Here is a 14207-nt window from a genome sequence, read left to right on the forward strand (position 1 = left end):
GTGATCGATGACAATGTAGGGCTAAAATGGAACAATACAAACATAACCAAGAGAATTGTTAAATATGGAGCCAAGAGGAACCAGACATGCTGTCTCCTATGGTTGGCATCTGGAATGTCACTCCAAAGTTTCATTTGTTGACAACTTGCTCCTCAATGCAGCAAAGTTCAGAGGGGGGACTTTGGAGAAGTGATTGGAGAACATGAGGGCTCTGACCTCATGGGTGGATTAATCCATTGACAGATGAATAAACTGCTGGGAGGTGGTGGAAACTATTTTGGTTACAGTAATAAAAAAAAATAAGCCTAACACTCTTGGGGTACAGTCATAACTGCAGAACCGGTAGCCAGTTTAGGAAACAGAGAGGCCAAGATATGTCCTGAACAGTGAGCTATGGAATAGGAGGAGAGTGAGTTTGGGGGGTTTGGGAAATTCAACAAACAAGAGGTTCATTAGTCTGAATGGTTCTGTTAGGCCGAGCATCAAGATGTTATATATGGAAGTTAAAGTGTCATAATAGATGTGAAATTCCAAAGTAAGTGCTAAAATACGATGCAGATTTTTTCAAAAGAAATACTCAAGCACTGTTTTTACAACCCTAAAAACATCCAATCCATAATAAGGGTGTGATGTTCTGTTTTGTGCATCCACTTGGCAAGGCTACAGTCCCTGGTTATTCAAGCAAACACTAATGTAGGTGTTGTTGAGAAGGTGTTTTGCAGATATAGCTAAAGTTCATGGTAGGGTGACGTTAAGGGATATTAGATAATCTGGGTGGATCTGATTCGGTTATTTGAAAAGCTTAAAGAGAGAGTAAGGCTTCTTTAAAGAAGAACAAATGTGGGGTGCAGCCTCTGCTCCTGTGGGAGAGAGTTCCAGCCTGCCCTTCCTCATGGCTTGCCCTCTGGATTTGCTGGCCACTCCCACATCACATAAGCCAGTTCCTTGCTGTCAGTCTCCTCATGCCTGTCTCCTGTTGGTTCTGTTTCTCTGGTTGAAACCTGAATGAGTTGAAAGAGGTATGCTTAAGAGACAATTTGGTGAGGAGGATATCTTTGAAAAATGATGTGCTTCGATTGCCTGCCCTCAAATGAGGTAGGGACTTCAAAGGAACCACCAAGAAAAAGACATGTGTTCTGTGAAGTTGGAGGGGGCACAGATTGATAACTCTTGAGGACGAGGGCTGGTGAACAACCTCCTTCAGCAGAAGAGCCACCCAAAACTCGAGAGGGTGTTGGAGGTGGTCCTGGAGAGGGGACTTCAACTTGGCCTTCTGGGGTCTTGGGATCTTCATCTAAAGGAAACTTCATGAGGAAAGTTTGTGGGTATCTCATTAGTTTGGTGATCACAAAGCAATTGACAATTGCCTGGCTACTCAAGATCTTTTTTTTTTTTTTTTTGGTACCAGGGATTGAACTCAGAGGAGCTTTACTACTGAATCACATCATCCGCCCTTTTTATTATTATTATTATTTTTAATTTTGAGACAGGGTCTTACTAAGTTGCTTAGGGCTTCACTAAGTTGCTAAGGCTGGCCTTGAACTTTGGATCCTCCTGCCTCAGCCTCTTGAGCCACTGGGATGTTCTCAGGATCTTTAGATTGACATTGTCCCTATATCTCATTAATAGATAAAGTTTGTAATGTACCATATATTTTAGGTTTCTTAAAATATCTTCCTTTGCTTAATCTATTCTAAAAACACATGTTGGTACATTACACAGAGCACTTTTCACAAGTGAGTAATTTTCCAGCAACTTTAGGAAAGTGAATGAACTTACAGTGATTTTAGGATTTTTAGATTTCTCAGGAATTTGGAAATGATAGGACTGGGGGAATGACTGGCTTGGGGAGAAAAGGTATGAGAAACTATAGCACAAGGTTTTCAGATAAAGTCATAGTCTTCCTTTCCTTCCCTTTGTCTTCTTTCCACTTATCTTTTATTTCTTCTATTCTACCCCAAAACCAGGACAGAGACAAGTTAAGATATACATTGAAAACACAGACATTTTTCCCTATGAGAACTGGCTGAAATGACAGCACATTACATTTTCTAAAAAGTGATAAATCCATAAGAGTTAGGAGGCCTAAGAAAGGAAAACAATGGGAACAAAATTTTATTGAAAAGGAAATAAAAGTAGTTTAAAAAAAAACCTAGCAGAACCATCAGCATCATCTGAATAAGTAATAAGCCACCTGAAAAGAAGAAAAAATTCTCTATGTTCTAACAGAGATGATGAGAAGGATTTTCAGAAGACTTTGTATAAGCACAGATATTAGATATTCACTACTTTACCTGGAATGTTCAAAAGCAACTGATGGTATCAGAAAATTTGATCAACTTGATGTGACCACAAAATACATTCAAATCAACATCCAGGTGTGCTGGTCACAGATTTGTCACCTTTCAGTTCCAAATTCGCTCTGTGATTTGCCTGTTCTAAGCAAGCAGGTCTGGAACCTTTAAAGGTTTGTTGTTGTTGTTGTTGTTTTGTGAGCTAGTTTAGTCAGTAGGGAGGTTCTATAAAGACACTGTGTTATGGTTTGTATCTGGAACATCCTCCAAAAGCTCATGGGTTGGAGGTTTGGTTCCCATTGCAGCAATGTCAGCAATGTTCAGAAGTGGGGTTCTGAGGAAGTGATTAGACCATGACGACTCTGACCTTCTCAGTGGATTAATCTATGGATAATGGACTACTGGGAGGTAGGACCTAGTTGAAGGGAGCAAGTCCTTGGTGACATGCCCTTGGGAACTTTATCCCCCTCCCCCCTTCTTCTAGCTTTCTCTGCTTCCTGGCTGCAATGAGGTGAACAGCTTTTGTCAACCATGCCCTTCTGCCTTGATGTTTCTGCTTGGAGCCAGCCAACCTTAGACTGAAACCTCTGAACCATGAGCTAAAATAAATCTTTCCTCTTAGTGATATATGTCAGGCATTTGGGCCACAGTGACAAAAAGCCAACTAACACACAATGGGAGAGGAAAAACAGGTTTTTACTTTTTGCCTCAACCAGTTTTGTAGCCAGTGCCACTGGTGAGTCCCAACCACTTTTCCTGGCACCCTAGAGGATGCATTTCCAGCAAATTCATGAGCACAGGCCACAACAGTGACTTCCATGCCTTTCCATGAGCTACAGCCAAGCTCTCGACAAAGTCTGATCTCAGGTTAATGGGGGCTCCTTATGTTTCCTGTTCTTACATTCTTTGGAGTTTTCATAACTTCTTAGTCAGTCCGCCCCTTATAAACCAATCCCGTAACTTAGTAATTCTTAATATTAAACTTTTCCTGTTTAAATTACTGTAGCTTTCTCTGTCCTGATTAGATCTAGCCTCAGACAAGAAGAAAAAAAATAACAAAAATAGATAGAATTTTACTCTGAAAGTGCATCTAGGAGAATTTGTATAAATCTGTTAAGAGTCTGAGGTGGTGAAATAAAAACTCAGTCCTCGTCTGTCAAGTTATGAAACAGTTGTGCAGTTGCACAACTTTTACTACTAAAAGTCTAGGTAAAGGCCATGGTTCAGGTGAGTGAAAACAACAGTGGCCTTCCTCATATTGAACCTCAGAATTGCAGACTCACCCTTCAGAACCAGGCAATGGTAGACCAGGTCTGGCCTTTTCAGAAAGGACAGACTGATGCTGCCAGCTTACTTCATGGCAGAGAGCAGCAGAGCACACACCACCTGTAAGCTGGTTGCTCCCGAGAATGAACTTTGTCACACTTACCTGGTTTCTTCTTCCAACCCTCTAATTAGACTTTCTTTACCTCTGATTAGGCCTCCACATGCCACCCACCTTCATAAGGTCCATGACATTTTTTTTCATTTGTTTTCTGGATATCACAGGGACCAATTTTAAAAAGACGCAGGCACAGTTGGATTATAACACATACCAGTTAAATCTCCATGCATATAATCTCCCAGTGACAATATGGGTAATAAAATGATGTTAGAGGTTTTTGTTTTTTAACGTAAATAAAATGTGGAAACTTCAGAAAGGTACAGCTATAGAAAGTTGGTCATTGAAGTGAATTCTAGGTCAAGCTGGTTTAAGCAAAAAAGGAATTTACTGAAATGATACTGAGCATCTCAGAAATTTTTCGGGAAGACTGAGGAACCAGGATTAGAGAGTGGGGAAAAAGGAAGGGTGACTGGCCAGCCAGTAGAGCAACCATCCCCAGGCAGTCAGGAGGGACCTGTGGTCTCTGCAGGATGGTAGAGCTGTGGCTCATGTCACTGGTCCTGAACACACTCTTGACCTTTGCCCCTGGAAAATGGACGGGGCAGTCAGGGTGGTCACTATCAGAAAAATTATCCACTTGCCTTGCTTCTTTGCAACACTAGCTTCAGATTTAAAGCCCCAGATGGCTGTATATGACATGCTGAAGCCAGGTCATGTGCTCCCTCTCAACCTGTTAGGTGATCTGAGAAAGAGATTATTTGGTGTTCCCATCTTCTGCTTATGGGAGGAAGATGTTAAGAAACATTCATGAAGGATTCCCTAAATATAGGAAAGAGGTTCACATGGTAAGAAGTCAAGGGAAAAAAATCACAAATACGCATTATAACTATTTTTTTATTTTAGTGAAAATCTAATGTTTGCAAGGATTAAAATAGGTTACACCTAAACCCACAATTTTGTATTCTGTAGTTCCTTTATGATCATCAGAAAAACTGATACAAAGTAGACACAAAGTTCTATTTTTAAAATCCATAAAACAAAAAGTTAATATAACAATAACTTATTTCTTCATTCCAAGGAGGAGAATCAAGTAAATAAATTCCTAAATCAAGTTCTCATGTTTACTATATCACACACTTTTACTACTTTTTTAGACAGAAGTGTTCAACATGTGGGTACAATGATTTAGAATCTTTTTGTAGCTCAGAAGCTGAGACTTCCAGTCAATATTCAAATGACAAACAAGCTTCTTTCTCCTTCCCTCCCTCCCTTCCTTTCTTTCCTTCTTTTCCCTTCCTCCATCCCTCCCTCCCTCCCTCCTTTCCTTCCTTCCTTCCCCTGTCATTTTTTTAGGTTTACAGCTTTGTTAATAATATGTTGATATCTACTATGGGCATATTGCTCCTTAATTATTCTTTGTCTTACCATTTGCTACAATTTGGGACTTTTATTTTAACTGGGAAGATACACTAGAACATTAAAAATTAGTGTCTTGTAATTCGCTTGCATAGTAACATTTAGTTTGCTAGACTGGAAGCCATGACAGTTAGAGTTATGCACTTTTTCATAAGGGAAACAAATTATTAATCCTGGACAAGACATATCAGTGTGTTTGTCAAAGATAGCTTCTATCTATCAAAGATAGTTTTGTTTTGTTTTCTTTTATCCTTTTTAGTGTATCTTTTCATTTGAGTATTCTCTACTATAGCCATTGTTCCATCTTCACGGTGAACTTAAATTATGGAAAAATTTAAAAAACATTTTTAAATATGCTTGTGAATTGACCTTCCATATTCCTGACCTTATTTGTCTGGACTTTTCCAGGCAATCATATTTAAAACTGGCATTCTGATCATATCATAGTGAGCATCAGAAGTTTGGTTTGTGTGAATTTATTTCACAGCCTATTACTAACAACTAGCTCCTGGGCCCACAAGACCAATTACAATGTCCTTAAACATGTTAAAATTATGGCTCCTGCACTATACATGATACTATTTTCTTTGCCTTAAGTAAATTCTGATCCTCCTACCTGCCCATCTCTAAATCTGACAAACTCTTATTAGTTCTTCAAAACAACTCAGTTACACTTGCTTTTTTTTCTGTTCTTTGAACTTCTGTGTTTATTTGTCACAGGGCCTTGGCACCTGCTGTTATTTCTCTTGCAATACTCAGAGCTTCAGATGGCTCACTCCTCATCAAGCCTATCTCAGCTTGACTGTCACAAGAAATAAGTATTTCTTCACTATCTCATTATCACCATCCTCTTGCCCAGTCGATCTGTTCCATCCTGTTATACTGATTTGTTTGCTTACTAATATTCTTTTTTTTTTTTAATGACTATTGAAATTACCTTTATTTCTGCAGAGAGGTGCGATTTCTCTTTGCATCGAAAGAGAACAAGAGAAAGGATTACCTGAAACAATTGTTTCCTAGGCGGGATGGTGGAGTGAAACTCCTGTGCCATTTCTATTTATTATTCATTTATTTATTTTTGGTTTGTGAGGCAAGCACTCTACCAACTGAGCTATCTCCCCAGCCCCTGGACCATGTTTATACTCTGACCATGAAGGTTGGGAACCCCTTCTGGGATGCTAAGAAGTTGAAATAGGTGGGGCTTTTTAAAAAATTAGAAGATAATTATGTAAAAGTTAAGAATGCTGCCTGGAGCCTTGATTATAAATAAGCTCATCTTCAGAGCCACTTGGAATAAAAACTTGCCCTCGACACGGAGAAGGCTGACTCGGCAAATGAGGCGCATGCGCATTGGGAGAGGATTGGCAGGGAACCCCCTTTGCAGGGATCCAACCGCAAGGCAAAGGGACTTGGGGATTTGAGTTGACTTCCAGCAGCGTGACCTCAGTGCTTTGTGTCCTCTGTGGTCAGTGGAGCAGGAAGCTCTCAGCCAACATTTGCCCGCCTTTCAGTCTCGTCTGGATTGTTCCGTAGCCTTAGCTTTGTTTCCAGCCTCTGCTTCCATTCTTCTCTAAGCTTCCTCAGTGCGCTCCTTCCCAGACGATATTCCTCCGACTCCCTGTAGTAGGTTTGTTTGCCAATCTCTCTTTCCCAAAAGCGCTTGAGATCGTGGCAGGTGTTCCCCCAGAAGACCTCCCGGCGGCGGGCGTACTGATTGTTCATCCCCTTTGAGATGAATCTGCTCTGTCTCCTCAGCTCCGGGGCTCACAGGGGTCCTGAAACCTCAGGGTCTCCACCTTTTATACCAGGCGTGGAGAGTTACAGGACCGCCTAAGCCGGTCAAGGTTACAGGCCCGAATTAGTAGCAGAATCACAGAGATCTCCTTCCAGGTGGAAAATAGTCCCCATCCCTGCTCCCACTGCCCACCCCAGGACAGGCAAGCCTCGGGTCTAATATTCTTTTTTAATACAATTTAAAAAAAATATTTTTAGGGGGCTGGGGATCTGGCTAAAGTGGTAACGCGCTTGCCTGGCATGCGCCGGGAGCTGGGTTCGATCCTTAGCACCACATAAAGATATTGTGTCCGCCAAAAACTGAAAAATAAATATTTAAAAAATTCTCTCTCTCTCTCTTTCTCTCTCTTTTAAAAAAATACATTTTAGTTGTTAATGGGTCTTTATTATTATTGTATTTATATGCAGTGCTAAGAATCAAATTCAGTGCCTCACACATGCTAGGCAAGTGTTCTACCACTGGGCTACAACCTTCTTCCTTTATCTTTTTCATTTCTGGGCCATGAGGTAAACAGTCTTTTTCACCATTCTCATGATGTGCTGTCTCATGTCTTACCACAAGCCTGAAAGAACAGGGCCAACCAATTATGGACTGGAGACTCTGAAACCAATATTTGATGTAGTGACAGAAAGCTGCCTAACACTTGCACTAAAGACATCAACTAACCTCTTGGATTCAGTCATGATTGAAACACGACCAACTTCCTGAATTTTTCATTATGTGAATCAATTGATTAATCTAGATTGGGTTAATTTCTGTCCTTTGCAACTAAGAGTACTGACCAATATACCAGTAAATAGAATCTCTAAAATTAAATCAACCAGCCACCAATTATGATTTAAAGGGAATGTATAGTCACAAAGCCACAAGCCTGGCAGAAGTCTAGTGATTAATTGTAATCTCTGTGCAGTCCCCAGGCATCCATACCCATACACAGGAAGTGGGATGCTAAAGTGGACCAGATTCCAGCTGAGGAATCCGAATGACAGAATAATTATTGCCCACCATTCTGTCAATTGCTCCATCTTCCTTGTGAACAGAATCTTGCATGATTTTTAGAGAAAGCTAAAGCTAATTCTGATACTTATGTTCCCTCTATAATGATTCATTTAGGAGAGGGTGTGTGACTCAATTCTGCCCAATGGGATATGAGGAGATGTCCATGAGGAGTTTCCAGAAAAGTTTTCTTGCTTGTTTTTCAAAAGGGATTTAGAGAAGGTTATCCTTTTCCCCTCTTGCAGCCTTTGAGTACTTGTTTTATGAGGAAATAACACTTAGATATGTTGCAACCATCTATGATGTAGAGAATAGTTTGAAGATAAAAGCCAAAAAAAGCCCTGGGAGTGGTGGAGAAAAACCACAAGAAGGTCTATACTTAGCAGCCACTCAGCTCTTGCTCCACCTATGCTATGAGTGCCGTGGGAACCACCGAGGTTCTCTTTCACACTCAATTAGTGTTGTGGTGTTGTGGCACAGGGTATCCTCCTATCTTCTTCTCACATGTTGGAAGAATGAACAATCCATTCTTCCTCTCCTCTTCTTTGTTGACCATTTCAGCAAGTTTTTATCTCAAAAACCTGCAGATCCATAGCAGGCACTAAGCTCTATGTTTATACGTGTCCCTCTCCTCCTCTAGGGGATGTAGGCCGAGTTCTTCTAAGAACTGACCTTTTATGCAACAGTGCTCCTGAGGATATAGTGTGACAGACCTACATACCCTGCAGCTCAGCAGTCAGCCGGTGGAACAGAAAGGTCAGTGTCCCTTTCTAGTCCACACCCCACACTTAGATCTAACCTGGTTGACACAGAGCTTCCCTTCCCCATTGGGCAAGAGATATTGCCTTTTACCCAGAATACTGTACCCCTTGGACTAATGTCTCTTGACCCTCCCTCTCTTCCTACCTTCCTACTTTCCTACCTTCATCATCGTTCCTGCTTTTGGATTATAGATGTAAAGCAGGTGGTGGTTGATTATAGAAAGGTTTTTATTTCACCAATTCAATTTCACCTTTCAAAAGATGTTTTGGAAAAAAAAAAAAAACTGGTGTACAAAAACTGACTGCCAAAGATGGGAAGTGACAATGCAATTTATTAGGGTGTTATAGCTAAAGTATGCCTTGGGTGGTAGCAAGACAGGTGCACCCCAGGGCAGTAAGAAGGGGGTTTATATGCTAAGCTAGACCAAGTGGGCCACAACCAACAGGCATGTACCTGGACTTTCTCAAAAACTATGAACATGTCAAATGTTAGCTTAAAAAGCAGTCTAGGAGTCAATAACCGGCCAACATGAGTTCAGATGACTTACTTTCTCTCTCTCTTTCAGTACTGGGGATTGAACCCAGGGGCACTCTACCGCTGAGCTGAGCTGCATTCCCAGTCCTTTTTATTTTTTGTTTTGAGACAGGGTGTCACTAAATCCTTAGGCTAGCCCTGATTGGGGAAAGACAAATGTGAATGGGAGGAACATGAGGTTAAGGGAATAATTCTATAAAATGGGCCTACTTTGCTGACCCCCATATGCTTTTTTTTCCCAAGAAACAACTTACCTGAAGCTTTGCCTCACTTAAGTGGACAGGTTATGTCACATTCCTCAGCAAAGTACTTGTTATCTACAGGGAGAAAGGCTTGCCTCAAATAATGTCAATAAAAGGAGCCCAAGTTACACTGAAGGGGAGACATTTGTGACCCTTTCCACCCATCAGATCCCCAAACCTAGGGAGATAAGAATAATTCCTCATAACCATCAAATCTGTAAAACTTTATGGTTAAGAATCCACTTAGAACTGATCAGCATGGGCCAAGGTGACCTAGAATTGTCACAGCAGTGGGGCTTGAAAGTATGACATCCTCCTGCTGTGACTCAAGTCAAGAGGTAGAACTAGATGGGACTCTCTGGATACTTCTCTAGGATTCCCAATAAAAATGGAGTGCAGGAGAGGCACACTGTCCTTCTCCTCTCTGAGAAGACCCACTGTTTCCCTTGAGCGTGTGTCTCCTTTCCCTTTTCCTATCTCTTCAATAAACTCAATTCTGTTACTCTGAGTGACATGTCTAAAATTTTTCTGACTTGATCACAAGAATAGGGGTTTGAAGGAGGGCCTTTGCATTGCCTTGGTTTCCCAGAAGGCCCCAGTCCTCTAACAGCCTCAAACTTATGATCCTCCTGCCACAGTCTCACAGGTCAGTGGGATAACAGGCTTGTGCCATGTCTAGCTCTCAGCCAGCCTTATCAACTTTGTTTATCCTACAGTTCAAAATGCATGTGAAGGGCACCTGGTGGGTAAGATGGCAGTTAAGAACAAGATGACTGTAGTCAGGTGAAACTGGATTTCTCCAAAAAGGTGTCTGCAACACTATTATTATTTTTAAGGTATTTAGCGTCTCTCTCTCAGTTCCAGGCATTCATGCCTATTTATGTCCTGAAAATAATCCAGAAAGAATTCACTTGTAACCACATTGCACACATAATTCATACCATTTGTGAACTGGCTGCTGTCCTACTATTTTCCTTCTATAGATTAAAAGTGAGGGAGTGTGAAGGTCGTATGTGTTCTCAGTAAGTGAACTCTACAATGAGGTACCCCCAAAGACCTGAAAGCTGATGATTCACACACGAAAGCAGAGATAGAAGTCACTTTGAAGAAGACAAATGTTACTCCAGCTGTTAAGATTAGACTTTATCCAGATTCATTGTTCTAACTTGTTTAGAGAACTGAAGACTGGAAATGAAGATAGTTAGCCATGGACTCATTTTTAAAAGGGAAGTTGTGCATATAAATACTGACAGTGTCCAAATAAGTATGGTACATAGAAGAAGAGAGTTTACTTCAAATACTCTGGTCTCACTATCAAAGCTAGTTGGTGAAAGCAGATAGTACTGCTTTATGGCCTTAACATATTTCCATTGTATTGGGAAGATCATCTGAGTGAGAAAAACATGCATTTTTTTTATCTCAACTTGATAGTTAGAATCAAATTGATTTATAACTCTCTTTCCAATTTCATGTTGGCTAATCTTTTGAGTATGACTTGGCTTCTCATATAGGTTAACCAAGAGAGTGACTCATGTAGTCTTTGAGGGTTGTGGTCCTTTTTGTACTATACATAGAAAACTGGCATTCTGACATTATGTTATCATTATATTAATATAGTGTGCCCCTCAGACATGGATTTGTTCTTAGCAAGCTGGTAAAAGAAGTCTTCTATGCTCATGAGCCAAGTACCAAGTCTTTTCTATAGTAAGATTCCCCAGGGTTGTAAATGCTGTCTTCTGAGGCCTCTCGGGAGAAGTTACCACTTTCCCTTATTCAACATCTACTATCCCACCCCTGCCTACCCCATGTTTGAATACAATTGTGCCTTTGTACATAGAATAGCAGATGAAACATGGGTTTTGAATCCTAACTTGCTACTTACTAATTGAATAATTGGGAACGAGTTACTTAATCTCTCTGTGCCTCACTTACAAATTAAGGTGTGTCCAGTGGGGTTGATGTTAAGGGTAATGTATATAAGACACTTATTACAATCTCTGGAAAATAGTAGATGCTCCTTAAACATGCATTACAAATGTTAACAAACGAGAAGTAGATTACTCTCAGGACCACAGCATGGGGAATAGGCTCCACTGTGTCCTTTTCTCCTCAACAGTACATAGAAAATATTGCATCCTATTCCATTAATCCTCTTCTTACTGAAAAGCCAAGTACAAGGGAGGGTTCACTGTTACTTACCATAACTTCAATTTGTTTATTACTCTTGATTCAAATTTCAGTTCATACATTGTACAGTTTATGGATCTCTTTCCCCCTCTTTATGCCTTCCCCCCCTTCTTCCAGATACCTGGTTTGCAACATGATAGCTCCTGTTTCTTTTAAAACTTAGCTCAGATACAGAGCCTTCATTTTCTGTTCTTCATACATGCCAAACATGCTCCTGTCTCAGGCCCTTTGCCCTTTCTGGTCCCTTCCCTTGATCACTTTGTCCCCAGAGCTTCACAGGCTGGCTGCCTCTCAGCCTGCAAATCTCAGTTTAAGTGTTACTATTTCAAAGAAATCTTTCCTAACCATCTTGTGCTCTTACCTATTCCACAGTCATTTCTCTCTCTTTGCTCTGCATTATTTTCTTCATAGTATCATCACTATCTGAAGAAACCTCAGCTTATTTATCCTTTTTTCATACATAATGTCCTGTTTCCCCCACTAAGCTGGACTGGATCAGAAATTGTGTCTTTCACCTTTACCATGTATTACCCCAGAACCTGGAGAAGTGTCTGGCACACAGTAGTGTTAAATAAATGTTTATAAATTTGATAAATGAATGACTGTTAGGAAGTCTTCCTTAACCACCAGGGTAGATTAGGTTCTCACTCCTCTTTGGAACTTCTGTCCTTTGGGCATACTTCATTGTGTAGCATTTGAACTGTATTATAATTGCTAATTGTGCTATTTAAAAAAATACCTTTTATGCATCCTCCCGTGGTAGTAAAGCTTTCAATGGTAAGATAGTAAAGAGGAAGGACAAGTGCTAAAACCCTAGCCAGGATTCTGCAATCTATATATGGGGTAAAAATGGGAGTTCATAACCCACTTGAATCAAATGTATGAAATATGATATGTCAAGAGCTATGTAATGTTTTGAACAACTAAAAAAAAAAAAAAGAATGCACATGTAGGAATGGGCCCCCTCTGCTGATACAACATCAACCAATAAGCACCATAAAACCTGGATGCCTTCCTGACAAGTAGAGAGTTTAGGAAAAATAGCCCTGATAGGGATCAACTTGATATTGCATATTTAGATAAATAAGGCTTTTTAAATTGGAAGAGATGGAGATACCTATAATTGGTAAATATGAAGGTTCTTTCCAACTTAACTCTTCCTACATATTATTTAGTGAGGTAGAGACTATAAAGTTTAGATTTCTTACAAAAATAAAATTGTTAACTGTTGAGAGCCACAGCCAAAGGGGCCCCAGCAAACTTCCAGCTGCCAGCAAACGTCCAGCTGCCGGCTGATGATTGGCTCACAGCGGCCCCAGCAACATCTAGCTGATTGGCTCCTCGGCCCCAGCAACATCTAGCTGATTGGCTCCTCTGCGGTGATGCTCATTGGACTGTTTCCCTGCCCTTTCAGACCACGGAGCTGCTCATTGGGGGACTTTTTTTGGCTCCGCCCACGTGACCCAGCCAATCGGCCTCAAGAGCAGGAGGATTGTGGGAGGTGGAGAGAGGCTTGTGTGGGAGAGAGAGGCTTGTGGAAAGCCGGTGGTGGCAGTTGAGGCTCTGAGGATTTTTCCTGAGAGGCTGTTTTGTTTGGCGTGTGTGGTTCTAAAAATAAAGTTAGTTTCTTTTGACAAGTGGCTCCTGATTGTGCCCAGCCAGACTGCGGCAGTTAACTTTGACTTTTTGCTTTTGAGCTATATAGTATGAAACCTAGTCCTTGGCTATATTAATTTTTCTCTCCTTCTCTCTCTTCTACTCTTTAGACTATATACTCTTTGAGGACAGAGTCTCTCTATCTTTTGGTATGTATTCCTATTGTCTAGCATATATAGGAGCCACAAATGGAAGCTACATGTGTAATTTCACATTAAAAACAAAAAGAAACAGGTAAAACTAATTTTAACATATTTTATTTAACCTAATGTTAATATAATATTATCATTATAACATGAATCAATATAAATTTTTAATGGAGGTATTTAAATTTTTTTCTTGTGTTTACTAGGTGTTTAAGATCTGGTGTGTATTTTACGTTACAGCCCATTGCACTTTGGACTAGCCATCTTTCAAGGGCTTAACAGCCATATGTAGCTAGTGCGTGCTTTACTGAACAGCCTAAGTCTATCACAATTCCTGCTACAGAGCAGATAAAAAGTAAATATTTGTTCCATAAATGAATTTATAATACTAAACATTATCACTATAATGTCTTCCTGCTTTTTTTTTCTTTTAAAGTAGAGAAGTATGACAAATTATACTTTACCTTTGATATAAGCATATATAGTTCTTGGCCAATAAATATGTAACATTAAATTTGTTTTTTTAGTTGTTGATAGACCTTTATTTTTATTTATATTTATGTGGTGCTGAGAATTGAACCGAATGCCTTACACATGCTAGGCAAGCACTCTACCACTGTACTACAACCCCAGCCCCTGTAGCATTAAATTCTTAAACAAGGTCATACAACATTTATTTTAACATGTCTTAAAATGACATTCAATTATGACCTTGGTTTCACTGTGTTTGTGCAAAACTCATGGTTCCAAAAAACTTGTAATCTCTTGCATAATAAATATAAGTACACTTAGTCT

General features: G+C 40.2%; 1 protein-coding gene across 1 annotated transcript; it reads right to left on the minus strand.

Annotated features, from left to right (window-relative positions):
- Positions 1-6084: 6084 nt before the first annotated feature.
- Fam240a (family with sequence similarity 240 member A) lies at positions 6085-6969 on the minus strand. The gene has a single exon (XM_015497386.2). The coding sequence runs from the start codon at positions 6814-6816 to the stop codon at positions 6580-6582; it is 237 nt and encodes a 78-aa protein (XP_015352872.1). The 5' UTR covers positions 6817-6969; the 3' UTR covers positions 6085-6579.
- Between the last annotated feature and the right edge of the window lie 7238 nt (positions 6970-14207).

This window comes from Marmota marmota, unplaced genomic scaffold (genome assembly GCF_001458135.2).
Source record: "Marmota marmota marmota unplaced genomic scaffold, marMar, whole genome shotgun sequence".
In the NCBI taxonomy this organism is placed as follows: domain Eukaryota; kingdom Metazoa; phylum Chordata; class Mammalia; order Rodentia; family Sciuridae; genus Marmota; species Marmota marmota.

Bases quoted from the DNA above. Each gene is read 5' to 3' on its own strand.
- Fam240a (XM_015497386.2), bottom strand. From the start codon at position 6,816: ATGAACAATCAGTACGCCCGCCGCCGGGAGGTCTTCTGGGGGAACACC.